Here is a 27761-nt window from a genome sequence, read left to right as displayed (position 1 = left end):
ACGGGTGAACAATCTTTAGGTCCTGAATACGTTCGACGAGATGGAACAAGAAGAAAGAAAGCCGCCTTTTGCTCGTTAAACAACCTTAACAGTTTAATCAAGAGTAGCACCGGGTGGTTGAGTGTGGCCGCACCCCACAGTTTCCGAAAGCAGCCCAATCAGTGTGTCTTGAGGGCGGGTTAGAAACTTCAGATGGATATAGATATAGCATCTCTAGGTATATATATATATATATATATTTTTTTTTTCTCCCCGTTCAATATCAAATGAATGCAGTCTTCTTTGCCATTGAAAAATACACTCTGGAAACAAATAAACGTCTGACATGATTTTCTATCGAGCTCTTTTACCCTCATGCCTACATTGGGAGCATGCTTACAGACCGAAATCCTCTCATCAAGTTGCCAGGCGGAAACATTGTATTCGACATACAGTGAGACCTCAACTTACAAACACCTTATCTTACAAACTTTTCGTCTTACAAACGTCAACTTTATGAAAATTAAACCTTATAATAAGCACTATTTTCATAATACACACCCACCACGGCTGGCGGAGTGATCTTCGGCGGAAGCACACAACCGAACAGCACCAGAGGTTAAGTTACCAACAGTCCTTATGGAAGGTGACTCTCATTCCATAAGACAACAACAACCATAAAAAAAGTAAATAAAACTTTATTTCACAGCATTTTTTATTAATTTCTTTAATTACAGTCCTCATGTAATGCGCCTCTCTTTCCAAACAGCAATTCCCTTTGACCTTCGACCTCCAACGCCATTCCATCAAGCCATAAATGACCATCACAAATGTAAATAAAGTGACTTTATGATACAATGCAGTGTATTTCTTTCATTACAATACAATAGCACATTTATTATACATAGAATAAGGTATGTTGTGTGTAGTTTTAAGGCTTATTTAGTTGAAAAGTATATTTTATGGAAACCCGGGAACGGATTATTCCCATTTTAATGGTTTCCTATGGGAAATTATTTTTTGAGATACACACTTTTCGCCTTACAGACTCTGGGAACCAATTAAGTTTGTAAGTTGAGGTCTCACTGTACATCTATTTGCGAGGAGAGTCATCACGACATCAGAGGGACATGTGAGGGACCGTTTCCAACCGCGCCACCATTATTCATTCATTCATTATTTGCCTGGCGGCGTTTTCTCGTGTCTTGACATTCTGGCGACTGTACCCTTTGGTTCGGAGCGGTTTCGGATCTGGATCACTTTTCGCCACTGACCCAAGGTGCCATGAGATGAAAGCAAGCAATTAGCACACAATTGTTTTCAATACAGCAGTGTGCAGCATACATCTACATATGTGAATATTTAGGGAGAGACGGGGAGCCAAATCTACATACAGCACGAGTACGACCTTACACACAGCACCCCCGCCTGTCAGTCTTTTTTACGATAGAAACACATTTCATTTGTCGGTATATCAGAGATGGGCACTGGAGTCATAGCCACAAGGATTCGAAACGATACCCTAGCCAGCGCTTTCATCACTTTTGACTCGATCAAAAAAAAAAAAAAAAAAAAAACGCTTGGACTTGGAAGGGTGGGGGGGTTAAAATCTCGGGATTTGATTGGAGACACGATGAGATACTACACTTTGGTACAATATATTACAGACACAATGGCCAAAATACGATGTGTTTTCCAGTCGCACATCAATCTGGCACGAAGCATTTGAATAAACGAGCATTGGCGTCAGGTAGAAAGGTTGTGATTCTGCCGTCAACCGCTATCGTGGGACGAGGACATCACTTGATGGTTAGTTATTAATATGAGTTTTTGGGAAAATGCTTTGTAAATCTTGCTGGCTATGTATGAGCGATCTATCTATCTATCCATCCATCCATCCGACTATATATTAGCTATCTATCTGGCTAGCTATCTAGCTGACTAGCTATTAGCTATATACAGTAAAGTCTCGTTATATCGATATCGGATATATCGATAGTCCCGGTTATATCGATACTATTTCTATGCACGCACGGAGAAAATTACATGCAAACAGGGTCGGATATATCGATAGTCCCGGTTATATCGATATTTTTTCAGACTCCCTTGAATATCGATATAACGAGACTTTACTGTATTAGCTAGCTTTCTATCGATTTGAGTTACTTCCGGGTTGAGTGAATGCTGGCGCATGTGGCTGCCGCTGCTCACCCACAGAAAAAAATATTCCGTGACTGTAAAGTGACCTTGAGAGTTTTGAAAGGCGCTTAGAAATGAAATGTATTATAATAATAAGTAAATTTATTTAAAAAGTATAATTATTATTATCTTTTGACCAACGTGAGACGATATGCCTACATTGCTTGGAGAAAGGTGCCATTGCTGCGGCGACATTGTCTTGTTGTACCAGCACCTATTGACACCCAATTTTCCGGAGGGTGTGGCGACAAGTAGCCCACAAATGGCGAAAATCCGCACAACTATCGAGATGCATTAAGCCAAAATAATTTTCGGAGGAAAAAGGAAGGCCTGGAAAAAAAACCACGAACATCTTCAAGGTGCTGAGAAGCTTCTTCAGCACTGTGTCTGCTCTGAATAGTAGCTTTGACGCTTCTCTTCCACCTTCTTCCCTTTCACTCTGCTTCTCTGAAATTAAATCCTGGTTTACTCACAACTTCCTCAAACTTAACAGCGAAATAAACTAAATAAACTCTCCTCGTTGGTTTCCAATTCCACCTTGAGCAAAGCTAACAGTTTCTCTCTCACTATTGACAATTCGACCGTTTCTCCCTCCCGTCAGGTCAAAAGCCTCGATCAGAATCAGAATCATCTTTATTGCAAAGAATTTGTTTTCGGTCAAACACGCTGCACTAGTATCATCATCAAGATGTCATCCTTGACAGCACACTATTTTTTCACTCGCATATAAATAACTTAACCCGATCTACGTACTTCCACCTACGCAATATCAATCGCCTTGGCCCGGTCTCTCACCCCTCACACCACTGCTATCCTTGTTCATAGTCTTGTTACCTCACGGATGGGGGATATTGCAATTCACTTGTCCTTGGTGTCCCTCAGAAACTTCTCTACAAACTTCAACTTGTCCAGAATTCTTCAGCCTGGATCATCACCAGAACCTCATCCTTTCACCACATCACCCCTGTCCTCAAAGAGCTCCACCGGCTCTCGCTCAAATATAGAATCAACTTGAAAATTCTTCTTTCTACATTTAAAGCTATCCGTGACCTTGACCCCCACCCCCTCCATATCTTTCTGACCTTCTTCAAATTTCTATTCCCTCTCGTTCCCTCAGATTCTCTTCCTCCTTCCACCTCCCCATGATGGGGGACAGAGCTTTCAGCTGCTCTGCCCCCAAACTCACTTCCTCCCAACATTCGTATCATCGATTCTCTTCCCACCTTCAAATCCCATCTCAAAAACCACCGATTTAAAATTGCATTTTCTGTGTAGCTCTATCTCTTGTGTTTATTTATAATTGTATTTTATTTATGATTGTATCTATGCTTGTCTGTGACCGTAAAGTGTCCTTGAGAGCTTTGAAAGGCGCTTGAAATAAAATGCATTATCATTCTTATTAAAGTGAGACTTGGACATATGTGACCTGATCCCATCTCTGATAGACAGAAAATACACACGTCATATCGAGTTACGAGCTACAATAATCAACATTTCGGTCACTGCCCCCCCCCCCCCTGTTTTAATATTGTGCTCATTAGAATACTGTATCTAGACAACTGATAGTAAATGAACAGTGTTCCGGACTGGAAGGCGCTTCCAGCCCCAAGGCCTCACTGACGGTTTTCAGACAGACACCCAGTCTTCCGTGGCTGACAGGAGCGCAGAAGGCAAAAGGTGTGATTGATGATGACGGGACTGATACTTTTAGCACCTCAGAAGGTTAGGGCGTGCATCACAATCTGCCTCAGAAGTCCTACCAGAACTATTCACCCCCCACCCACCCCCCATCGCAACACTTTGCCGCATCAATGCATAAATTCAACTTAACTTGTGTGGGGAGATGTCCACTCTTTATCGCCAGAAGGGAGAGACGGATTTGTGGGAAGACTCAAGATCCCAGAGATGAAGAAATCCACTTAAAAATGTTTCTTCTCCTTTGGAAAGGCGAGTGGTTGACTTTATGAAACATTTCAGGGACGGACGGCAGGCAAACCTAGTCCCAACAGCCATGGAGGATGATTTACGCTTAGACGGATGAAACCCTGTAAATTTCCCAGAAGTCCTGACGACGGTTTGTTGATCGGGTATGAGCGACTGTTCAGGGTGCCCTGATCAACCAGTCAAGCGGAGAACGGCGCTAGGGGTCGATGCTCACGACCTGTCTCTGGGCCAACAGGCGAAGTTCCTCTCGGATAGCCTTGATCAGCGAGGCTGAGCTGTGGGCTGAGGGCGAGGCGTCCGCCGGCAGGTAGTCGAGAGTCGGGGAAGTGAGGATGTGAGGTGGCGCCGACGGGTCCCGGAGCGAAGAGTTGGGCAATTGGAAAAGCGGCGAAGACGAGAACTCGGGGATGGACAGCGTCTGCCGTGACCAAAAACAAAACAAGGCGATGACGGTTGTTAATAACTTAGGAGTGGCCAATCCATGAGGACGACACTCACGCTCTCCCGGTCGGATGCTGGTCTGAACAGGTCCTGATCTGGATTTCGCTCATTCCAGGAAGAGCCAGTGGGTCCTGAGGTGCTGCGCCCCACGCCGTGGTAGGCCCCGATCTGGCTGGACAGACCCACCTGGGTCAGGTGCTGGAGCTGCACGCCCGCTGAACAAAAAAATGTCGCAAGATTAAAAATACGTCTGCGTAAGCTCTCAGTCGTACAGGAGTGGTCCATCGATGAAAAGGATTCTTCAGCCGTCATCTGTACAAATTTGAAGGTGTTGGACGTTTTGCTTCCCATCCAAGAGGCTTCGTCAGCGAACCTTGCAGTCTACACTCTGCCTTTGAACTATCAATAAAGTTGAAACGACTCCAAATGTTTTCTATCTGTTCTCACCTTTCACTTTAGATTTTTTTTTTGTCACTTTTGTTGTTTTTTTTGTTTCAAGCTCCGTCGTCTGCATTTCCCGTGTCGTGTGCTCACAGCGTCTAACCCCTACCCCGCTCACTGCTGCGTGTGTCCCCTCCCTCCTCTACCACGGATCTTGACCAATCACGTAACCGAAGACTGGGGTCGGGGAATAGAGGGAAAAAAGTTAGCTGCCATTTTCAGCTTCTTGTTAGGAGCTCCAAGAACCGGCTCGTTCACGAACAACACATCACTCACTGTGGCGCTCCCGTGTGTTTCCCGAAAAATAGTTCGTATGCCAAGATTATATTCTTGCGAATTTAACGTTGGTAAGGCAACAAAATTCGTTAGCTAAAGCGTTCGTAAGCCGAGGTATCACTGTAAATAAAAAATAACGCAGTACCTGTGCTGCCTCCAACAGGTCTGGGCCTCGAGGAGCAAGGTATGTGTTTATACTGCCCTCTGCTGGAGTACACGGGGTCCTGCAGCTGCTTCCCGCTGGAAACTGCACCCCCCAGCAAGCTCTGTCTGTGAGTAACAATGAAACGAGGAAGAAAAAAAACAAACAAAGCACCCTGCTCAGAAACCGCAGCAGCGGGGGAGGGCCAGAAGTGCTCTGCAAATCTCACCTCTGCAAATGACCTTGAGCTCCAGGGGTCAAGGTCGGAGAAATCGCCAGCTCGGCGTATCTCTGCGGCGACAAGAGGAACAAGAAAGAGCCGGAAGGTGATGCGGGCAAGTCGCGGGGGCGGCGGACTCACTGCGGAAAAGGGGCTGTGGGAGGACCCCGCCGGGTCAGACCCCCACTGCCTTCCCAGGGGCCCCGGGAGAGCCGGGCTCAGGCCTTGCGAGGACGGGGACACCAGAGCGAAGGCGTCATCCAGGAGAGAGTGCATCTGCTGCCGGGCCTCCGCGATGGAAGGCTGCGGCGGCACGTACGGGGGCGGGGCGACCTCGGCGTCAAACACCTCATCTGTGGGGGACGGGCTCCGGGGCCCTGGAGCCAGGTCCGCGTCCGACTGACAAAGCCCAAACACAAGTTAGTTAATTAGCAGAAAGGACCCGGAGCAGTGACGGACGACACATCCTACAGCCCAATGAGGACAAAAGAAACTACTGTACACTGATACCTTGGCTTGCGAACTTCATTTGTTCCCAGAAAGTGTGTGTGTAAGGCAAAAAGTGTGTATTCCAAACATTAATTTCCCATAGGAAACCATGAGAATGAGAATCATCCGTTCGCAGGGTCTCATAAAACATCATTTTCAACTAAATAAGCCTTCAAACTACACACAATATACCTTATTTTATGTATAATAAATGTGCTACGGTATTGTAATTAAAGAAATAAACTGTACCGTATAATAAAGTCGTTTTATTGACCTTTGTGATGGTCGTTGAGGGCTTGATGGAATGGATAGCTTTTTTGCATAAAGTGTCTCAAGGAAATCTGGGTTGTCCATCTTGGAAGTTGTGATATTGCAACAGATGCAGGCAGACACACTAGAAACGTCATTAATAGCTGCTTCCCTTCCTTGTATGTTCTCTTTAAATTGTACAGATGGCTTGTGCGGGTTATTTGTGGAGCCTGATTGATGGGATATTTTAACCTTGCACTCTACACTTGAACTATGCTTTTGAAATATCAATAAAGTTGAAACGAGTCAAAATTTCAGTGCATTTTCAATCCATTTTCTCACCATTTCACTTGCTTTTTGTTTCAAGCTCTGTCGGCTCCCTTTCCTGTGTGTGTGTGTGTTTCTGTAAGCGCGTGTCCCCTGCCTCCCCTACCACGGATCTTAACCAATCAGGTACGGCTTTAACCGAAGACTGTGGGCGGGGAATAGAGGAAAAAAAGCCGGCTGCCATTTTCAGCTTCGTTCACTTCAGAGTTCCAGCTCCAAGAACCGGCTGCTTCGCGAACGACACATCACTATTGTGGCGCTCCGTGTGTTTCCCCAAAAAAATAGTTTGTATGCCAAGATGATATTCTCGCGAATTTAACGTGCGTAAGGCGAAAAGTTCGTTAGCTCATCTTTTGCTCAAGTAATGACGGGCGCGACCCACAGCTAGCATCGCTTTACAATCGGCCGCTTTCCCTTTCTCACCGTGTAGGCCACGTTGTGGAGTCCTGGGTACTTCCTGTAGGTGGCGCCCTGGTCCACCAGCAGGTGGTCCTGGTCCGTGTCGGGAAGACTTCCGGGTGCAACCGCAGTCCTTCGGCCCCCGGGGGCGATCCTCCCTCTGGATTAATGATAGCGATTAGACAGAATACAAGTTATCCTATTGAAATGTTTCATGCCGTTATACTAGAATACACAATTGAAGCACAGAGAAACCTGGGGTCAATCTGATGTAAGCAGACACAGCCTGTTAACCTATCATCTTCATCTTCATCTAGGAGATCTGGCCTCGAACAGAATTTAAGACTTGAGAAACTCCTTCAAATGAATAATTTGTGGAGCGTCATTCCAAAATTTCTTCGGGTTTTGTTTTGTTTGTTACTTTTTTTTACTTGTGTGTTACAACTGGCGGATACCAAGTACCGATTCCTGATTTTGCTGTTGGATATTATATAAAACCGGAGGCGTTACCTCTGCCGCTGGTCGGTGGGCGTTGTGGGGGAGGAGGTGTTGGCCCGGAGAGCGTAGTCCGCGTAGGCCTCCTGATTCTCGCGGTCGTGAGTCGAGCTGTAGAGACGCTGAGCTGCTTCGGTCTGGACCGGTCCGTCCCCGAAGGCGTCCATGATGTCATCCATGGATGGGAACTCGCATTGTCCCCGTCTCTTGGCACGCTGCCGCTGTTTATTCCGACTTTGTTCCATTTCGGACTTGCGTCGGAGCTCCACCTAGGGGAGAGCTGGTGCAATTACAACCGCCTTCCGGTACCCGGGTCATCCTGTCGCCATGCTCGCGGTACCCGTCTGCTCATCTGTAAGCTGGTATACTATTTGTAGCTTTATCAGTTTGTCTTTTTCTCTCCGTTTCTCTGACTTTCCATTTTTCTCCACGTCAACTTCCTCGTACACTCGCTCAGACACGGCAACGGGTCTGACCTCGTTGCTGACTCTCTGCGACAGGGACGGGCTGGACCGCGTCGGCGTGCCGCGGCGCGGCTGCATGGCAATCAGCTGAACTTTGCCGGCCGGCCGCCGCGTCCCGTTGGACGAGCCGCGGGACAGACGGTCGACGTGGTCAAAGATGGAAGACGATGACATGAGCTCATCTCCAACCGATGGAGCTACAAGAGGAAGATGGAAGGTCTCGGTTCAGATGCGGACTCAGCACGAGGTCCAGAAAAGTCATCAGAAAAATGAACCATTTTTGGGCAGCTTTCTTCGCTGCTTGGCCTCCATCGGCGTAGCTGGAGGTGGACCACTCTCCTCTGCTGACTCCCTGCCACTCGACTGGCCGCTACCCAACGAATCTGCCTCCGATTGGCTGGTCCTGTTGAAACGCCGCATGTTACCGCTTCAGTCTGGAGAGGCGCAATTCAAACTCCATTTTGACAAGCAGCGTCGCGATAGACCATTCAGGTGAACAACTACAGTGATACTTTGGCTTACGAACTTAATTGGTTCCCAGACAGACTGTGTAAGGAAAAAAAGCGTGTATCCCAAACATTAATTTCCCATAGGAAACCATTGAAATGAGAATAATCCGTTCCCAGGTCTCCATAAAACATAATTTTCTACTTTCTAATTTTCTAAGCCTTAAAATTACACAAAATATACCTTATTTTATGTATAATAAAGGTGATATGGTATTGTAATTAAAAGAAATAAACTGCACTATATCATAAAGTCGCTTTATTTGGCTTTGTGATGGTCGTTGATGGCTTGATGGAATGGAGTGGTCGGTTTCATCAGCATTAAACACTTGAAAAACGTAGCCTTCTTCTTCCACCATCTTGAAGAATGATTCTTTGTAAGCTTTGGCAGCTTTATCGTCAGAACTGGCTGCCTCCACATGACGAATGACACTATGAATCCCTGTACGACGCTTAAAGTTCTCGAACCATCCGTGGTTAGCCTCGAAATCATCAACAGACGACGAACCTCCAGGTTGCCTCTTGACGATATCACCTCTTGACAATTAGCTGCGATAATTTTACCAAGTTCCTCATCAATTGTGTTCTGTTTAGCTGAGTTGATTTTTGCATCAAGTGTACAGATGGCTTGTGCGGGTCATTTGTGGAGACTTATTGATGGGATATTTTAACCTTGCATTCGACACTCTGCCTTTGAACTATTAATAAAGTTGAAACGAGTCCAAATTCCACAGTGTTTCTATCCATTTTCTCACTCTGTCGTCTGCCTATCCATTTTTATTTGCAGCTCTGTGTTTGTGTGACATCTTAGGAGCGACTGACCTGCCGTGGCATCGGGTGGCTCTTGCGGTTTTGGTGGACGAGCCTTTGGATTTGGGGGTATTGAGGTCCCCGCCGTCAGAGGGCGCTGCTTCCTTGGTGGGTGCCGGCAGCGGCCCCTGTTCCTGGATCACCATGATATCGTCGTCTTTGCTGTGCTGGCCCAAGTGAAGTTTGGCAAAGTCAAAGCCTTTAACGCTGGAAGCCTGAATCTGAGGAGTGTCGCCAGGGAGCGTAGGGAAAGGAGAAAGATTTGTGTATTTTTTTTTAAGGACAACCGACACCTCCGGACAAGTTGCGTCCATAATTTGTAAAGTCACTTCAAATGATTTATACTGACGGCATTTTACAAAGACTCCACCGCGTATAGCTATCTTTTACGTTTTAAAACTCGCGCTGAATATTCATGAAGTCTTGTCTTCGAGTTGATGACGATGACGTCGCTGAAGGAACGCCCCTGACCGAGAAAGCGACACACAGTGCATTTTGGGTACTTTGTTTCATCTGAAAACACCGTGTTGATCGTGAAATTCGAAGGAAAACGCCATAAATAACGCGATGGTGAATCGTTGTGTGGCAGCCAATTGCGGTAACACGCATAAAGAAGGTGTAAGTTGACACAAATTCCCAGCGGACAAAGCAGCTATTTCCAAAGGGAAGTAGAGCGCCAACCGTCTCCATAATTTGTAAAATGGCTTCAAATGACTTCTACTGGGCGTATTTTAATAAGATTCCACCGCATATAGCGATATTTTACGTTTTATGACTCGCGCTGGACATTCAGGAAGTCTTGTTTTTCAGTTGGTGACGAGTCCGTACGTGACGTCACAAAAGGACCACCTCCTCACTGTAAAAAAGACGCATTGTAGCGTCTTTCCATCACGTCAATGTATTTTGCTGTACTGTTTTTTTTAAACACCCAAAAGCCGCCAGCAGAGGGAGGCAAACTCCATGGAAGGAATGTATCAGCCTGTGGAAACGGACTGATCGTCATTTTTCTGCCTCTTTTTGGGTGAGACATTCTCCCCTGCCTGTTTGCCTCAAAATGGCCCAAATAAATTCTTTAATCGATTGCAAACATGTATGCTTTCCTCTTCAGAACTATTTGAATCATATTCATAACTGGATGTGTAACAAGAAAGCATCTTCTCCGAATCTGAAGCCATTGTTTTGATTCACAAGCAATGCAAGACGTCTTGGCGTGACGTCACGAAATGGGGGCGGGACTTTCTGAAAATGACCAATTCGCAGCTCAATTTTTTGCAGATTTTGGACACTTTAAGTCATTTTTATTGGTGTTTTGCATTTGACTAAAAATATCATACTGCATGTTTTGGGTATTGTAGATGCTATAAAACGTTTTTCTGATGTCAGTTAGGAAACAAAAAAAATGGTGTCGGTTGTCCATAGTTGATTTCTTACCTTCTGTCTCTGTTGAATGGTATTGATGGCATCTGGCTGAAATTCCAACTTCTCAGAGCCGCACAGCTTCCAATAGAGCAGGACGACGATAAAGAGGGCCAGAAAGACCGGCACGATCACACCAACAATGAGCCAGATGCTGCTGCTTTGGGTCTCAGCTGGTGGCACCGACACAGTCTCCACCGCTGGGCACGGCAAAGGAACAAGTGAGGTTTCGAGCCACACCACACCAAGACAAGGAAGGGGACAGATGCACAAAAGCGGGACTTATTTTTCCTTCCGCTATGGTCCCTTTGTCAGAACAGCAATGTGTCAGCTGACTTTTAAAAACTCCCAGGGTCGCTTTACAGTCACAGAATAAGTTTTTCTGTGGGTGAGCAGTGGCAGCCACATGCGCCAGCGTTCACTCAGCCCGGAAGTAACTCAGATAGAAAGCTAGCTAGCTAATAGACAGCTAACAGATAGCTAGCTAGGTTTTCACTCAACCCGAAAGTAACTCAGATAGAAAGCTAGCTAGCTAATAGATAGCTAACAGATAGCTAGCTAGGTTTTCACTCAACCCGAAAGTAACTCAGATAGAAAGCTAGCTAGCTAATAGATAGCTAACAGATAGCTAGCTAGGTTTTCACTCACCCCGGAAGTAACTCAGATAGAAAGCTAGCTAGCTAATAGACAGCTAACAGATAGCTAGCTAGGTTTTCACTCAACCCGGAAGTAACTCAGATAGAAAGCTAGCTAGCTAATAGATAGCTAACAGATAGCTAGCTAGGTTTTCACTCAACCCGAAAGTAACTCAGATAGAAAGCTAGCTAGCTAATAGATAGCTAACAGATAGCTAGCTAGGTTTTCACGCAACCCGGAAGTAACTCAGATAGAAAGCTAGCTAGCTAATAGACAGCTAACAGATAGCTAGCTGGGTTTTCACTCAACCAGGAAGTAACTCAGATAGAAAGCTAGCTAGCTAATAGACAGCTAACAGATAGCTAGCTAGGTTTTCACTCAACCCGGAAGTAACTCAGATAGAAAGCTAGCTAGCTAATAGACAGCTAACAGATAGCAAGCTAGGTTTTCACTCAACCCAGAAGTAACTCAGATAGAAAGCTAGCTAGCTAATAGACAGCTAACAGATAGCAAGCTAGGTTTTCACTCAACCCGGAAGTAACTCAGATAGAAAGCTAGCTAGCTAATAGATAGCTAACAGACGGCTAGCCAGGCCTTCATTCAAACTTGTCTCCAGGTCTCATCTGCCCGGTGTGACTCACGTTGGGCCAGCGGTCGCTGGACTTGATGTCCCAGGACAATGGCGGCTCTCTGGAGGTCCAAGGTGTTCAGGGTTTCCGCTGCCATTTCTGCCGGTACCCGCGTTCCTCCTGGGCCCTCGACAAAATATAAAATCTCCAGGGGGCGCTGTGGCCCAGACAACCAGGCCACTCGCACCACCTGAGATGATCAAACAAAGTCAAGGTTGGCAAGCATCTCACAACTAGGACGGCAAACTAGGACTAGGACTAGGACTACCTGCAGACTGCTGTTGGCCGCAGCCGTGGCTCTCCTCCAGCGCCTCCTGCTGGAGGCTGCAAGTCCTTCCTCCAGCAGCAAGGCCAAGCGTCGCTCCAGACGAGCTTTAAAACCTTGCTCCGAAAACATCTGATTCGGAACACCCAGCAAGACTGAAAGTGTTCAGAATGACTTGAATGAGCGAAGATGCCACCTGCCCCCGCCTCCCCCCCAAAAAAGAGGGGCTCCGGGGGGGTTCCTCACCTGTGCGGACCCAAGTGAACCTCAGGTGATGGGAGGTGTTTAGTTCGGGATAATGAAATGCTGAAAGAGAGCCACAAGCAATTGAGGTTGATATTGTCGATGGCAAAGAGCAGTGTCTGAAATAACGTCTGCCCAGACGCCCGGGGCGTGCGATTTTTACGTCGGCCGTACAACTTACTCCGCCCGAGTGGCCGACAACTTTTTCAAGAAAAAAAAAAAATAAAATTCAAATCAAATGTTGGCTTTATTCCGATTTCAAAATCTTCATTTGGTTTGGAAATTTCGGTTGGTTTGGCAATTTGCATCATCAGCCAATCAGAAGCCTTCGTGCTTCGGGGTGCATTTGCATATCATTTTTCAAAGTAGACGCAAAGAGAACACAAGAAAAATGAATAAACGGGTTAGGAATCAAGCTAAAACATCAGCCCCAGAAGATTCAAAAGAAGCTAGCAAAATTTATGACGCTACAAAAGGTAAACGTACATTAAAAGCATTGTGGAAAAAGAGGAAGTTCGCGTGGCTTGTAGCAGACCACGCAACGCAAACATTGTATTGTGCAACATGCCCAACAGTGTGTGGACAAACGACAACTGGAGCAAAATCATCAGTAAGGGAGATTTACCAGAAATTAATTTGTGGTGGCTACATTTTAAAGTGTTGCTCTGTTATATACAGTAAAGTCTCGTTATATCGATATCGGATATATCGATAGTCCCGGTTATATCGATACCATTTCTATGCACGCACGGAGAAAATTACATGCAAACAGGGTCGGATATATCGATAGTCCCGGTTATATCGATATTTTTTCGGACTCCCTTGAATATCGATATAACGAGACTTTACTGTATTCTGATTATCAATCCTTAATACTTTGCAACAATGTTTTTTTTTTTTTTTGCGATTAGTCGTCTTATTGCGTTTCAAGTTGTGAAAAATGGTGCGGGCAACTTTACGGCTGGGCGGGCAACTTTTCAGAGTTGCCCGCCAACTTTTTCATACGCTGCAAAGAGGCACGCGTGATTATTGTGCATCTTACGTTCGGCGATCTGCAGGGCGGGAAAGCCGACGTAGAAGCTGAACTCCACCAGGCTGAGCTTCCTCAGTTGCTGGCTGACCTCGAATCCCAGCAGGTAGCCTCCTCGCCTGTCACGCACCGCAAACACGATGTCGACCGGAAGCTTCTGCGCCGACGACAGCCTCGACTCGCCGAGCGTGATGTTCAGCAACTTAAGACACAAGGACGTGAAAAAGGCCCGTTGAGTGCTTTTGCTCGCCGTGGTGACTAAACGGGGATGCCATCTTGGTTGGTTTTGACATCTTTGGTAAAAAAAAAAAAAAAAAAAGCCCTGCTTCGTCAGCGTTTCCGCCGCCTCGTCTACGATAAGAGCGTTGGTCAGGTGAGCTAATCCGCCCGTCTCGATGGTTTGAAGCCCAAATTTGCCGACTTCCGGCCAGTCTGACCCAAAAGCCGAGTCACGGGACGTTGGCCGTGCTCACCTGCACGCCGATGGCGCCCGACTCCAAAGAGCGGCGGCGAGTTTCACGATACGCCATCACAAGGCCGCTCTCCACGCGCTGGCTGAAGTTGCAGACTCTGACGTCCACGTGGGCGGGAACGAAGAGCAGCACCGTGTGGATGCGGTACTTGGCGTCCGGAGCGGCGTAAAGTGGGGACATGGCGGGAAGCGGGCCCGAGAGCCGCTGTGGTCGGCGGAGGGCATTTAGGACGGAGATGGCGGTGAAGACCAACGGCCCCGATACCACGCGGAAGGCAAAACTGGACGGCGTTCTCAGAAACTGGAAAAGAACAGACATGAGCGCAGATGGGGTGCGAGAAGAAGAAGAAAGCGCCAATGCGTAAGTGGAACTGTCGCGGCTTGGAATTGAAGCGGATTTATGTGGGACAATCTCTTTTCGTCAATGGATGCTATATATATATATATAGCTTCGTGTTTGCTTTCAACATTTAGCTTGTAGTAGACGTGCACATTCCACCATGATCCACTGCTGAAGAGGACGCTTTGATTCTCTCCTCCATCTATAACTGCTTCATGTCACAAAGAGGGTACAGCAAATGCTGAAGAATGAATGACTCTGTCTTTGTGTTGTCATATTATTAGTTATTTAGGTTTTATTCCCAAAATGGCGGCGCGTGAACACGCAGCGGCTCCTTTCTCTCCCGGCAAATTGGCGTTTTCGTGTTTACTATGTTTGTCAAAGACATTATACGTGCTTTGCACACTGGGTCCGAGAGGACAGTACAGTGAGACCTCAACTTACGAACTTAATTGGTTCCCAGACAGAGTGTGTAAGGCGAAAAGTGTGTATCTCAAAAAAAAATTCCCATAGGAAACCATTAAAATGGGAATAATCCGTTCCCGGGTTTCCATAAAATATACTTTTCAACTAAATAAGCCTTAAAACTACACACAACCTACCTTCTATGTATAATAAATGTGCTATTGTATTGTAATGAAAGAAATACACTGCACTGTATAATAAAGTCACTTTATTGACATTTGTGAAGCCTGCACATCAACTGCTGAATGGCATGCTTCTGCTTGAAGGCAAATCAAATTCTGTGTTGATGACCTCATTATGGTCAGCAACAAGCTCCTCGATGTCATCTGCATTCACTTTGAGTCCCGTAGGTGCTGGCAGAGATTTTATTACAACAAAAGGCGCGAGTCCGATGATTCCACGGACGCGGAATAAAACGCGACAAAAGAAGGCGGGTGGGGCGAATAAAATGGCACGCTCGCGATCGGAAACCGGAAAGCAACAAACTTACGCGATCGCGTCTTACAATCACCTCGTGCAAAGCAAACTGTTGGATTTGCCAGCACAAGACACAGCGAATCACTTTTGTCGTAATGATGTCACTGGTGAGGTGACAGTGACTCGAAATGAAATGAAATGAAATTAAGTGTCGCGAGCGGCGGCTCCGCCCCAGCTGTCAACTCGCACGTGACAATTTAGCGTGACTATTGACACGCTGTTCCGGTGTGTGTGAAAGCACTAGCTCTGATTGGCTTACCATGACACATGACTCTACCCTTTAGTCAATCACAATCACTTCTATCGCATCTTGACAGGGGGTGCGTTCAAGTGTAGCAACACAAAAACATTGGCAAGTGTTCATTCAGTTAGACAATGCTTTCCAAACAGCCTAGAGTCATAAGAAGTCGTGCGATATTCTCGAACCTGAACGCACCCCAAGTCTTGGATGACAAATAAACAGAGCAGATTAGACGTGTACGGCTGATAGTTTCTTCAATTTATTCATACTAACGCACCACATTTGAACTGAGGCTAAGCCTGTGGTGTTTATTTTCCGGTCCGATAATACTAAAATTATCAGCAAAAAGCTCCTCGTTGGCGATGTACGTGTGAATTCAGAGAGAGGGGGTGTGGAAAGTAGCGCCGGCTGGAGCGCTGTTCGGTCTGTGCTTCCGCCGAAGATCACTCCGCCAGATCCAAAGGTCGTGTGGTTTGGTGTTCTAGCCGTGGTGGATGTGTAATATGAAAATAGTGCTGATTATAAGGTTTAATTTTCATAAATTTGACGTTCGTAAGACGAAAAGTTCGTAATATAAGGTGTTCGTAAGTTGAGGTCTCACTGTAATTTCATCTGTGCTGTATGTCATGCATATTAGCATATTTGACAATAAAGCTGACTTTGGGTACATTATGTCACGTCACTTGACCAGGAGATGACTTGGGACGTTGGTGGCTTTTGCGGGTGTCCGGTTTAGCATAGGGCGCTTATAGCCCTCGCATGGTTTTCCTCACTTTGTCGCAGATGGGTCTGACTACCCCACCCCCCTAACCCTTCGCCCTCATCTTGTGCTTAGCAGCTTTTTCCGCCTCTTAAAAAGACACCAAAATACACGCTCAGCACGTTGACATTGTGGATCCGGCGCGTACCTGAAGCTCCACGGAGCGGTTAAACTCTCTCCTCAAAAGCTCCCGGACGTGACCAAAGCCGGACACTGAGCTTCTGGCGCCACCTGTACGCAGAGCACACGTCAGTGAGACGCCCCAAGTGGGAGGACCACCACCGAAGTCACATGAGAGACTGCAATCGCACCTACTCTGACCAGATACAACTCGGGCTTGGTGAGGTTGCAGAGGTACTGCCTGCCAACAGGGGCCCCAGCCACCCCGGGGGTGGTCGCCGGAGGTGCTCGGGTGAGGCCGACGGCCGTCCTCGGGGTCACGGGGCTTCTGGCGCTCGGATCTGCCGGTCTCTCCAGGCGGGTGGTGGGTGTGGGAGGTGGGGGAAGAAGGCCCGGACTCGTCACGGCGGAACGAGGAGGTAAGACTGCTGGCCCAAAGACGTCTTTTGCTTCCCGAGCAGATAGCTCGACCGTCGGCGGCTCCGTTCCACTCGCGAGGAACGGCGGACGGGTGGATTCCTGCGGCGGACGCGTGGATTCCTCCGGAGGACGGGTGGATTCCTCCGGCGGACGGGTGGATTCCTCCGGCGGACGGGTGGGGTCCTCCGGCGGACGGGTGGGGTCCTCCGGCGGACGGGTGGTGTCCTCCGGCGCACGGGTGGTGACCTCCGGCGCACGGGTGGTGACCTCTGGCGCACGGGTGGTGACCTCCGGCGCACGGGTGGTGCTCGGCGACGTCTTGGTCCACCCACCTCGGCTTTGGTCGTGGGGTGATGTGGGCGGGACAAACGGTTCGGGGACGGGTCGCCCTCGCTCCTCCGAGGGCTCGGAGGAATCCTCCTTCACCCGCTCTTTCGCCAGAAGGTTAGTGTAGTATTCCAAACTGTTCATGTCGGGCAGCAGAAGCTCCGTCGGCTGCAGCGGCGTTAAGTCTTCCGGGTCGTAGTCATCGTCCCAGGCGGGGAAGACATCCGGATGGGTGTGGCGGGTGGGCGGGGGTACAACGCGGGCGGTCGACGAGGGCGAAAGGAGGATGCGTGAACGGAGCGGCGGCGTGGGGAGCCGATGTGAGGCGGCGTCATACGAAAGTGCCCAGTGGCCACCGCCGCTGTCGTCATCGGGGTGGCTGGGAAGAGGCGTGGCCAGGGTTAGGTCCTCGCCGTCAGGCAGCACGATGGACAGCGTTTCCAGGTAATCCCCCGAAGCCCAGGCCTCCTCCAAGGACTCGCTCTGCTCCCACGACGACAGGGGTGCCAGGCTCGGACCCTTATGGGTGGCGAGCGGCGGAGTCAGGCTGGGTGACAGGAAGTCCGGTGGCTGGAGGAGCATGTGGATGCCTTGAGCGCCCGAATCCTGGGCCAGACCGGCCCCGTTACCGTGGCGTCCGGACTCTTTGGGGGGTCTGAGCGGGAGGGACCGCGACCAAGTCGGAGGTGGGGACGAAGGCCGCATGGCTCCGTTCCCTTCCGACTCACCTGGGACAAGAACACTTGAGGTTAGTGAGCAAGCGGTTAGGTCTGGCGTCACAACCCCACCCCCAAAACTAGTTTTTAAGAACAAGAAAACATATTTTGCCAACATTTCACCTTCCAACCACGGTTGACAGCTGAAGTTAGGTGGAACACGACGGTTTTGGGAATTTGCTCTCGGGACACATGGGAGACGCTGCGTACCTGGGTCGGGTGAAGCGACCGTTGCCATGGAGACCAGCACCACATTGTGCAGCAAGAAAAGCGCGAAGCCGCACTCGGCGCATTGGGGCTCCATCCTGGTCTTCGGAGCCGCTTCGATCGAGACAGCGGCACCTGAAGCGGAAAAGAACTGGCTCTCGTACCTCGTCGATGGACGCTAGCATGCAGGTTGCCTACGGCGACCCTTTCCTCCAAAGACAATCACACGCACCTTATCTTTAAAATGGATTCATGAAAACAGGGGGACAATTTTCTCTCTATTACGCAGTGAAACAAACATGAAAGCCGGCAAACGTTCTGCCTGTAATTCATAATTGGTAAAAATGAGGACCAAAAACTGAAGTTTGTTCATTATTTTTTTTTTTCAATGTGTGGCAGACGTGAAATTTGATTGTCAAATATTGGAATCACAAAGTCTAAGACAATTAACTACTCATAGTAAACATATTGATCTGGGCCTCGTTTGCATACTGGTCTTATTTTATTGTATCGCATTTCAACGGAGCAAATAGGAGACCCGTCGATTACAACGTATTGCAGATGCGGTATCGACACGAACTGAGACAAATATCTGAAAACCAAGATCGTTTCTTAGGCAGCGAGAGATTTCAGGTTGTTCCGTGTCCCTTTACCCAGCGACATTCAAAGAAAACTGCCAATTCGGAATTCCCAAATTGGTGCAATGGATTGCTCGTCGGCCTATTAGGCGCACTTGTAATGCCATTCTACGCGCGTACTCCAATTGTCGTGATATAATCCACATCGCGTTGCTTTTATGCCGCCATTTGTGTCAAGCACGGAGCCCAAATTCAATCAATGAATCAATCAATCAATCAATCATCGAACCACGTGGTCTTTCGGTGAACTGGATGTACCGGTACCGTTGGCGAATCTTCTTAATCTTCGCTCCTCAAAGCTTCCATCCTGCCGGCGACTGCGACTGGTCGGCCGCCACCGATGTTCGTTACAGAAAGGTGACCGGGCCCGAAACGAGCCGAAGCGAGCCAGGTTTGGATCGACACGCCATCGTGCGCGACCTTCCCGGCGGAGAGCGACACGCCTCTGCCACCCGCCGCCGCCGCCGCCCCACAACCCCCCGCGGCGGGATGACGAAGACGACGTCGTCGACAAAGGTCGACAACGACGACGAACAAATCGAGGGGAGAAAATGGGGGCTTCGTCAGCAGTTGGTTGGACTGCAACCTCGTCGAAAGCGAGCGAGGCAATCAAGGTGCGTTCACGGAGCCGTGGCGCGTGGGACAATTCCCCATCATGAGCGACGGACGCTCTCGCGTGGCGCGTGGCCGTCACTGCACCGGAGCAGCCTTTTGTCGGCGATGGGAGGATAACGTCACAGCTCACCCTGCCCATTTAAATCGGATTGCCGCAATTTTGCAGCCGTTCGCCAGGTGCAGGTGTTTCTGTGACGTGACCTTGAGCCCGGACCATGCCGCCGCCGTTGCTTGTGCGGGTTCTACTGGCCGGACTGAGCATCTTTTGTGGTGAGAAATGGCTTGTCGTCAAAGTGTGTCTGCTCTAAGCACGCAGTTCCTTCCTGTCGTTGACAGCGGAGGCGGGAAACGCGACGCAACAAGCACGTCAAGGCCAGCGCCACTCTGGGAATTTCGCGGGACGCTATGGTATTGATTTAGACACACCCCACAGGTATCGGGCGCTTTGACTTACCAGTTTTCACCACTTTTTTTTTGTCGCCGGACCATCTGCGAGTTGGGGAACGGGCCTCAGATGTGTCTCTGTGAAAGGAGATGGACCAAATTAGATGCGAAGACAAACGAGAAGCCGATGAAAAGGTTTCTTCAGCCGTCATCTGTACTTGTTTGAAGGTGTCGGACGTTTCGGTTCCTATCCCAGAGGCTTCATCAGAAAACTAAAATTTGCTGGTAGTTTTGGCCCTATCTATATATATATATATATCCCTACTGTCCAGACGTGGCGGTGCCAGACTCTGCTATGATAGGTCCCTGCTCTCAGGTTGGAGGGAGCAGAGGACTACTCCCTGAGGCTACACCGATTACTTCTATTGTCCTGCCTGATTGTGGGGTCTACGACTGGCCTGATTGCCCCATTTGCGCTTGTATCACCTCATCAGCATAACTAAGCCTATGTGGTCCAAGATGTCTGTTGTAAGAACGATCCATGGGGGGGTGAGATTGAATTTTGATCGTTTAGTTCGCTGACGAAGCCTCTTGGATAAGAAGTGAAACATCCGACACCTTCAAAGAAGTACAGATGACGTCTGAAGAAACCTTCTCATCGATGGACCACTCCTGTACGACTGAGAGCTTACACAGATGAAACGAGAAGTTGGTGTAACCGAACTTTGGTCACTCACCGCGCTTTGCTGTGACTTTCTTCCGGTCCGCCCAGGGCAAAGTCCAGGTTTGAGCAAAAGGCTGTGCTGCTTTTCTCCATGAACAAAACCGTTCACAGATGAATAGAAATAAAGGACAACCGACACCATTTTTTTGGTTTCCTAAATGACATCAGGAAAACGTTTGAGAGCATCTAAAATAGCCAAAACACGCAGGATGATATTTTTAGTCAAAGGCAAAACACCAATCAAAATGACTGCAAGTTGCCCAAAATTGATTCAGAAAGTCCCGCCCCTACTTCATGACATCACATCAGGAAACTCCTTCACAAACTGCCTTGCTCCAGAATCAAAACAATGTCTTCAGAGAGTTCAGATTTGGAAAAAGATCCTTTCTTGTTACTCATCCAGTTATGAATACAAATTAAATAGTTCTGAAGAGGAAAGCATACGTTTTTGTGATCGATTAAAGAAGTCCTTCCGTATCAATTCGAGCCATGAAAGCAAAGCGACGAAACTGGTGAAGGACACGACATGAAGCATATATGAAGCTCCGTGAATAACCAATATAGCATCATTGCTTATATGTGACATATAAGGACACGAATAACAAATAATAAGCTACAAAATGTCAACATCGATGCAGATTGTTTAATGGGTCTGCATGCAAAACGTTGTTTAAACTGAGGAGTTACGAACCTGCGTATGAATGACAGCGGTTATCCATCGCTAACTCCGGTTAGCTCCTCGTTCCAGCAGCTGAATGTTTGTCCGATAGGTTTGCTCCACCATTATGACGATTGCTCTCTTTCACCACTGGAAGCAACTTTCTCCCCATTGTCAGGCTGAGAGGATGACAGCGGTTATCCAAGCGGAGATTCGCGCACTCCGGGGAGCTCCTCGGCTAGCGCTCTACTTCTCTGGTCCGTTGGAAATGGCTGCTTTGTCCGCTGGGAATTTGTGTCAACTTACACCTTCTTTATGCGTGTTACCGCAATTGGCTGCCACACAACGATTCATCATCGCGTTATTTATGTAGTTTTCCTTCGAATTTCGCAATCAACACCGTGTTTTCAAACGAAAAAAAAGTACCTAAAATGCATTGTGTCGCTTTCTTGATCAGGGGGCGTTCCCTCAGCGACGTCATCAACTCGAAAACAAGACTTCCCGAATATTCAGCGCGAGTTTTAAAACATAAAGGATAGCTATATGCGGTGGAATCTTTGTAAAATGCGCTCAGTCGAAGTGATTTGAAGTGATTTTCCAAATTATGGACGCAACTTGTCCGGAGACGTCGCTTGTCCTTTAAAGTCAAGTAAAAGCTCCTAAGTCAAGGCGCCGAGACATTGTCCTGCGGGTACAGGAAGTACCTGACTTTGGCCTCTGCGTGTCCTCAGAGCTGGTGGGGGTGCGCTCGTTTGTGACTTATCAGGAAGCGGCAACGCGCATCATCGGCGGTCGGGAGGCGCGGGCGCACTCTTGGCCCTGGCAGGTGTCGCTGCGTTTTGCCACCATGTCGGCATGCGGGGGCGCCGTCCTGGCGCCGTTCTGGGTGGTCTCGGCAGCCCACTGTTTCAAAAGGTGACGTCGACCCGCGCTCGACGACAACGACGACGCTTTGAAGCTTTTGTGTCGTTGCAGGTACAACAAAGCCTCTTTCTGGACGGTACTGGCGGGAAAACATGACCTGGAAGACCCTGACGAGGAAGGACAGCAGGTGCTTTTCATGAATAGCAACTGAGGCTTGAGATTTAGCACGAGGGGTGGAGTCTGTTCGATATACTTGACCAACCACATTCCCTAATTACTTGTTTGCCAGGCCTCTGATTGGATAATTAATGGATTACCATGTCCTCATCCCCTTTCCGTCCGGTATAAAAACAAGGGTTGTTTCGCTTGTAAATCAGTTCTTCGTCAACGAGATGGATACAGAAGGACATTACTGTGACGGTTTGGCCTGGCAATTCACCGGACCTGAAGCCGAATTTATGGTCAATAATCAAGATTGCACAACAAAACAGCCAGCTAGCTATTTGGCTATCGAGATGGCTATCTATTACCTCTCACTAGCTAGCTATCTATTAGCTAGCTGGTTATCTCTTAGCTAGCTAGCTAGCTTTCTTTCTATTTGAGTTATTCCGGGCTGAGTGAACGCTGGCGCATGTGGCTGCCGCTGCTCACCCACATAAAAACTGATCCTGTGACTGTAAAGTGACCTTGAGAGTTTTGAAAGGCGCTTAGAAATGAAATGGATTATTATTATTATTATTATTATGATGATGATTCTTATTATTACTGTCCATCACCATAGCAAACAAGAAGGGGCTTAGAGCTGACCCCTGGTGGAGTCCCACCTCCACCTTGAATTCCTGTCATGATACATGTCTTGCACCGCTCTGACATATTCATTTGCACAAGAGTGTAGAAGGCGCGCCCTATGCGCCTTCTTCAAGGTTGTGATTGGACCCAGGTGGTGGGCGTGTCAGCGATCGTGAGCCATCACCGCTACCGCCCCGGTACCAAAGAATTTGACGTGGCTCTGGTAAGGCTAGAGAGAGCGCTGGTCTTCAACCGCTTTGTGCGACCCATCCAAGTGTGGATGGCGCCGTTGCCCGCGTCGGAGAAGTGCACCGTCACCGGCTGGGGGGCCACCCAGGAGAGTGAGTGCAGCTCCGCTCAAGTTCTGGCGGCGACGCTGCCGTCACTCAATTGTTTTTTTTTTTTTTTTTTTCCACTCACCCGATAGATGGGCCTCGCGTGACACGACTCCAGGAAGTCAATGTGACGGTGATGACCTTTGACCTCTGCCAGAGCTACTACAAGAGCAGGATCCGAACTCGCATGTTCTGTGCGGGACAGGAAGGGGGTGGAGTCGATGCGTGTCAGGTGATTTGCGGGCGCGCCATTGAATGGACATGCGCTCAAGCGTTGAAAACAATTGCGTTCAAGTCTGCTAGCTTAATGCTAACAAACGCCGTGGATGAACTCATGAATAGTTTTGATGCCGTAATTCAGGGGTGTCAAAGTCATTTTTTTGCCGCGGGCCACATTGTAGTTCTGGTTTCCTCTCGAGGGCCGTTCTGAATTTGGGGAAGCCATTAGAATGTTTAAATCCCTTCAAATATTACATATGGAGCACACAGCAAATTAATGAATAACTCGTTTTCAAATCTGAAGTCAAGAATAATGACTTTTATTGTGGTTGACATCCAAAAATATGAAATTTTGGCTCAGATTTTAGCAATCATCATAGAATTTAACAAGTTTGATTTGCTTTCGCGGGCCGAAAAAAAGGATGTGGCGGGCCGAATTTGGCCCGCGGGCCTTGACTTGGACACCTGTGCCGTAACTCATTTAAGTCTGCTAACTTAATGCGAACAAACGCCGTAGATAAACTCACGAATAGTTTTGATTTTGTAATTCATTAACCCATTCATGAAATGAAAATATAACGTAGAGCGCCATTCCCAAATTTGTTCGGGTTTAGTTTTTTCATACTTAGGTGCAGATAAAGCGCTGGTCATGGTCATTTTTTTTTCCACAAGGGGGCATCAGTTCCCTTTTGTCCATGTTAGCACTTTGTTCTAGCTTTAACTGTAGTTAGAGCGCTATATAACCCAATATGTGTGTATTGCATTGTATTTTGGACAGCTCATATAACTCCAGACCTGTATCATTTAGGAATTAACTTTTTAATTCCGTCTGATAAAAGAAGAGAGTCTAATTCGCAAACCGCGGAATCTGAAGCAAAGTCAACCTCGCGCAAAGGAGAAAAGTTTCTCCATTGTGGGACTATTAAAGATTTTCTGATTTTGAAGAGTGTCGCCGTGGCAACCTGAAAAAAAACAACAAATATGCTACTCGAATGATCAATGTCATGTTTTTTGAATGTGCTCAATTTGGCAAAACAAAGCAATGACGTCCGGTTCCACCGCGGGTATGTAATAATCATAATAATACATGTTATTAGCTTGCTATCCAGCTGGCTATCTGACTAGCTAGCTACCTAGCTAGCTATTTACAATCTATTTGCTATCAATTTGCTACTTATTAGCTATCTAGCTGGCTGGATAGCTATCTGGCTATCTATTATCTAACTAGCTGGCTGGCTAGCTATCTATTTGGCTGGCAACCTAGGTAGCAATGTAGTTGCAATCTATTTGCTATATATTAGCTATCTTGCTGGCTGGCAATCTATGAGCTATCTAGCTGGCTATGTATTAGCTTGATGGTTGCCTGGCTATCTAGCTAGCTATTTGGCTATTTGAATGGCTATAATAGCTAGCCATCTATTAGCTATATAGCTATCTAGCTGGCTGGCTGGCTATTAGCTAGCTAGCTCGCTTTCTATCTACTTGAGTTACTTGCGGGTTAAGTGAAACGCTGGCGTGTGTCGCTGCTCACCCAAAGAAAAACTGATCCTGTGACTGTAAAGTGACCTTGAGAGTTTTGAAAGGCGCTTCAAAATGTAATGTATTGTTATTATTCGTGCGTGCGTGCGCGTCAGGGCGACTCTGGGGGCCCTCTGTCTTGTTACGAGGGTGGGCGCTACGGCCTGGCGGGCGTGGTGAGCTGGGGCGTGGGATGCGGTCGGGCCAGGAAACCCGGTGTCTACACCAAACTCCAAGAACACACCTGTGGATGGCAGACGTCATCGGTAAGAATTGCCCGCCAGCCGGCTATGTTGTCTGGTCCCGACAGTCTTCCGCTCTGCTCCGTTCAGACAACCAGGATGTGGCCTTCGCCGTCCAACCGAGCAAAGGTACCCCAAAGACCGCCCGCCCGCCCGCCCACGTACTCGGCCCCGTTGTTCAAACCAAGTGAACCCGCCCGCAGAGCAACGGTGCGGTAGGCGGCACCGGGCCGCGTGTCAGAACCTTCCGGGCCCAGCCGGCCTGCGAGTATTGAAGGGCGGCCGGGCGAGAGCGGAGAACCTGACGGAGGCGTGTCCGGGGGCGTGGCCGTGGCAGGTCAGCCTCCAGGCGAATGGCGTCCATTACTGCAGCGCGGTCCTTATCCGCCGCCGCTGGGTGCTGGCCTCGCGACACTGCGCCGTCGGGTGAGGTTGCCGCCAGAACCTCTCGCCCTTTTTCCCGGCGTCACCACTTTGATTGCGTGCAGCGCGGGAGAAGACGTGGCCGTCTTGGGGGGGCACGACCTGGGCCTGTCTCTGTCCCAGACCATTCCCGTGGACCGAGTCTTTGACCTGCCGCAGGAAGATGGCTTCCCTCCCAAAAACGACCTCTCGCTGCTCCGCCTCGCCGTTCCCGCCAGACTCGGTCCGACCGATGTTTGGTGGTCACGTGAGGTCCAAGTCTGGCCCCGACGCGTCTGTCTCATTGGCAGGCGCCGGCGTGACGCCGCTTTGCGTGGCCGAAGAGGACGAGGAGCTGGATAACGGCTGGAGATGCGTCAGCGCTGGCTGGGGCGCCGCACGGGCTACAGGTAAGACTTCGCACACACGCTTTTGGAAAAAGCGGCATACGCCGAAAGCTCTGCTGACACGTCCTATAGATATCTCCCTGCTGTCCAGACATGGTGGTGCCAGACCCTGCTATGATGGGTCCTTGCTCTCAGGTTGGGGGGAGCAGAGGACTATTCCCTGAGCCTACACTGATTACAGTAAAGTCTCGTTATATCGATATTCAAGGGAGTCCGAAAAAATATCGATATAACCGGGACTATCGATATATCCGACCCTGTTTGCATGTAATTTTCTCCGTACGTGCATAGAAATAGTATCGATATAACCGGGACTATCGATATATCCGATATCGATATAACCAGACTTTACTGTAGTTTGAAAGGGGAGTAAAAGAAGCTTTTCTTCATAAAACAGCAAACCCCTTCACTAAATCGCCGTGGTTGGGTGAACAATCCATGGGGGGTGTGGTTAAATTTGGATCGTTCTTAGACGTCTTAGACCACATAGGCTTAGGCATCTGCTACACGGGAGCTGGTCACGTAACCAAGTCACGTGACCATGTCACGTGACCAAGTCGACTAACGGAGCGACGGATACAGATTTCGATAATGGTGGTACTGTATAGAAACCCCTAAGCGAATATCGATTCACCTCAAGTATCTTTTGTATCGATATAAACATAACAAAATGGCCGACGGGAGATGAAAAAGAGCACCGTAGTAACCGGATTATCGTAAAAACCACGAATCGTACTAAACGGAACTAATTATACGTAAAAACACTAGAAATGTGCACGGGAAATGAAAATAGTGTCGTAATAAGCAGTATTATCAATATAAACGATATCGATATAACGAGACTTTACTGTATGTGTATATGTATACGTGTGTATAAATATATTTTAGTTTTAGTTAGCTGACGAAGCCTCTTGGATAAGAAGTGAAAGGTCCGACACCTTCAAAGAAGTACAGATGACGGCTGAAGAAACCTTCTCATCAATCAATCGAGAGAGGGCCAGTTTCCTCTGTGCCCACGTTCCAAGAAAGCCTTCCTGGAACGCCGTACGGTACGCCAGTGTCAACAAAATGATGCCTACTATCCGTCCGTCTGTCTGTCTGTCTTTGGGGATCCACGATGACACGACGCCAGCCGGCCTCAACGCAGAGCGTCTGCACCACGCCGAGGTTCCGCTGGTGGACCGCATCAAATGCCAAGCAGAGTGGGGTCGGGTCCGAGTGGATGAGGGCCACTTGTGCGCCAACCCGGTCGCCGGCGCCGCCTGCGCGGTACAGCTTCTCGCCCGCCTCTCAGCTCTCAGCTGAGACTTTGAAACGTCGCAGAGCAGCTAAACGGTTCCTTCCTGTTCTCGGCCAGGGTGACTCTGGAGCGCCGCTGTTCTGCCAGAAGCACGGAAGCTACTTCCTGTTCGGGTTGCTCACGTGGGGCAGCCGTCGGTGCGACCCGGCCAGGCCGGCCATCTTCTCCAAAGTGGCCGATTACCATTCCTGGATCGACGAGGTGACGGACGCTTGAGGCAACTGTCCACACGTCCGAAGCATTAAAGGCCCTTTTGCAATCAAGTCTCCGTTTCCTTTTTTGTGTTGGCCCGCTGCCTGAACCGCCTCCTTCTCAAGACGGTGGTCCAGAGTCCTGGGTCCTTCCAGAGTCCTTCCCGTAGACTCCGTTTGGGCTCTTTTGCCTCCCAAGGCAGTGCCACGGGAAATAGTGGATGGAGAACCACAAAGAAGAGGGCAGTCAACAGAAAGAGGCAAAAGACAATTAGTGGTGTCTGAAATAACGTCCGCCCAACTTTTACATCTTTACAACTTTAAGGTCAC

At 48.4% G+C, this 27761-nt stretch overlaps 3 protein-coding genes across 6 annotated transcripts in view; 1 reads left to right on the top strand and 2 right to left on the bottom strand.

The window, feature by feature from the left end:
• Positions 1-676: 676 nt before the first annotated feature.
• Positions 677-19901, bottom strand: LOC148881858 (UPF0606 protein KIAA1549). Of its 4 annotated transcripts, none has more exons than XM_088988536.1 (20): positions 19042-19899; positions 18149-18280; positions 16667-17950; positions 16504-16586; positions 14074-14373; positions 13613-13802; positions 12574-12633; positions 12331-12482; positions 12075-12252; positions 10813-10997; positions 9394-9602; positions 8341-8468; positions 8078-8262; positions 7617-7870; positions 7131-7266; positions 5784-6041; positions 5652-5713; positions 5426-5550; positions 4621-4778; positions 677-4540 (listed from the first exon to the last, which is right to left on the bottom strand). In XM_088988536.1, exons 1-20 carry the CDS (start codon positions 19535-19537, stop codon positions 4319-4321), a joined length of 4797 nt encoding a protein of 1598 aa, XP_088844662.1. In that variant the 5' UTR covers positions 19538-19899; the 3' UTR covers positions 677-4318. The 4 variants fall into 4 exon arrangements, with proteins under 4 accessions (XP_088844662.1, XP_088844663.1, XP_088844665.1 ...); XM_088988537.1 differs by having other exon boundaries at positions 19048-19899; XM_088988539.1 differs by having other exon boundaries at positions 19013-19420.
• The window catches only part of eps8a (EGFR pathway substrate 8, signaling adaptor a), a 64357-nt gene continuing 37272 nt past the window's right edge, over positions 677-27761 (bottom strand). Inside the window, exon 25 of the transcript XR_016113647.1 lies at positions 677-769. The gene's annotated coding sequence lies outside the window, so the exon portion shown is untranslated. The remainder of the gene's footprint in view (positions 770-27761) is intronic.
• ovch1 (ovochymase 1) lies at positions 19536-27691 on the top strand. Its single transcript, XM_088988573.1, is given in 14 exon segments — positions 19536-19668; positions 19735-19806; positions 21896-22079; positions 22140-22215; positions 22969-23158; positions 23245-23384; positions 25006-25132; positions 25135-25155; positions 25222-25260; positions 25335-25557; positions 25620-25777; positions 25845-25943; positions 27073-27209; positions 27298-27691. Coding segments are annotated over 14 exon segments (1680 nt in total). The 5' UTR covers positions 19536-19613; the 3' UTR covers positions 27457-27691.

The sequence above is a fragment of the Hippocampus bargibanti genome, linkage group LG22 (assembly GCF_051943395.1).
Source record: "Hippocampus bargibanti isolate YZ-2025 linkage group LG22, ASM5194339v1, whole genome shotgun sequence".
Classification (NCBI taxonomy): domain Eukaryota; kingdom Metazoa; phylum Chordata; class Actinopteri; order Syngnathiformes; family Syngnathidae; genus Hippocampus; species Hippocampus bargibanti.
This window is presented reverse-complemented; position numbering and strand designations above follow the sequence as displayed.

What these genes read in the sequence shown, in the direction of transcription:
- LOC148881858 (XM_088988536.1), bottom strand. Translation starts at nt 19,537, where the DNA reads ATGGGCAGGGTGAGCTGTGACGTTATCCTCCCATCGCCGACAAAAGGC. An exon ending in ACCGCTCCGTGGAGCTTCAG is followed by an intron (nt 14,374 to 16,503) that starts GTACGCGCCGGA and finishes GTTCTTTTCCAG; the next exon opens with TTTCTGAGAACGCCGTCCAG. An exon ending in CGGGCGCCATCGGCGTGCAG is followed by an intron (nt 13,803 to 14,073) that starts GTGAGCACGGCC and finishes TTGTGTCTTAAG; the next exon opens with TTGCTGAACATCACGCTCGG.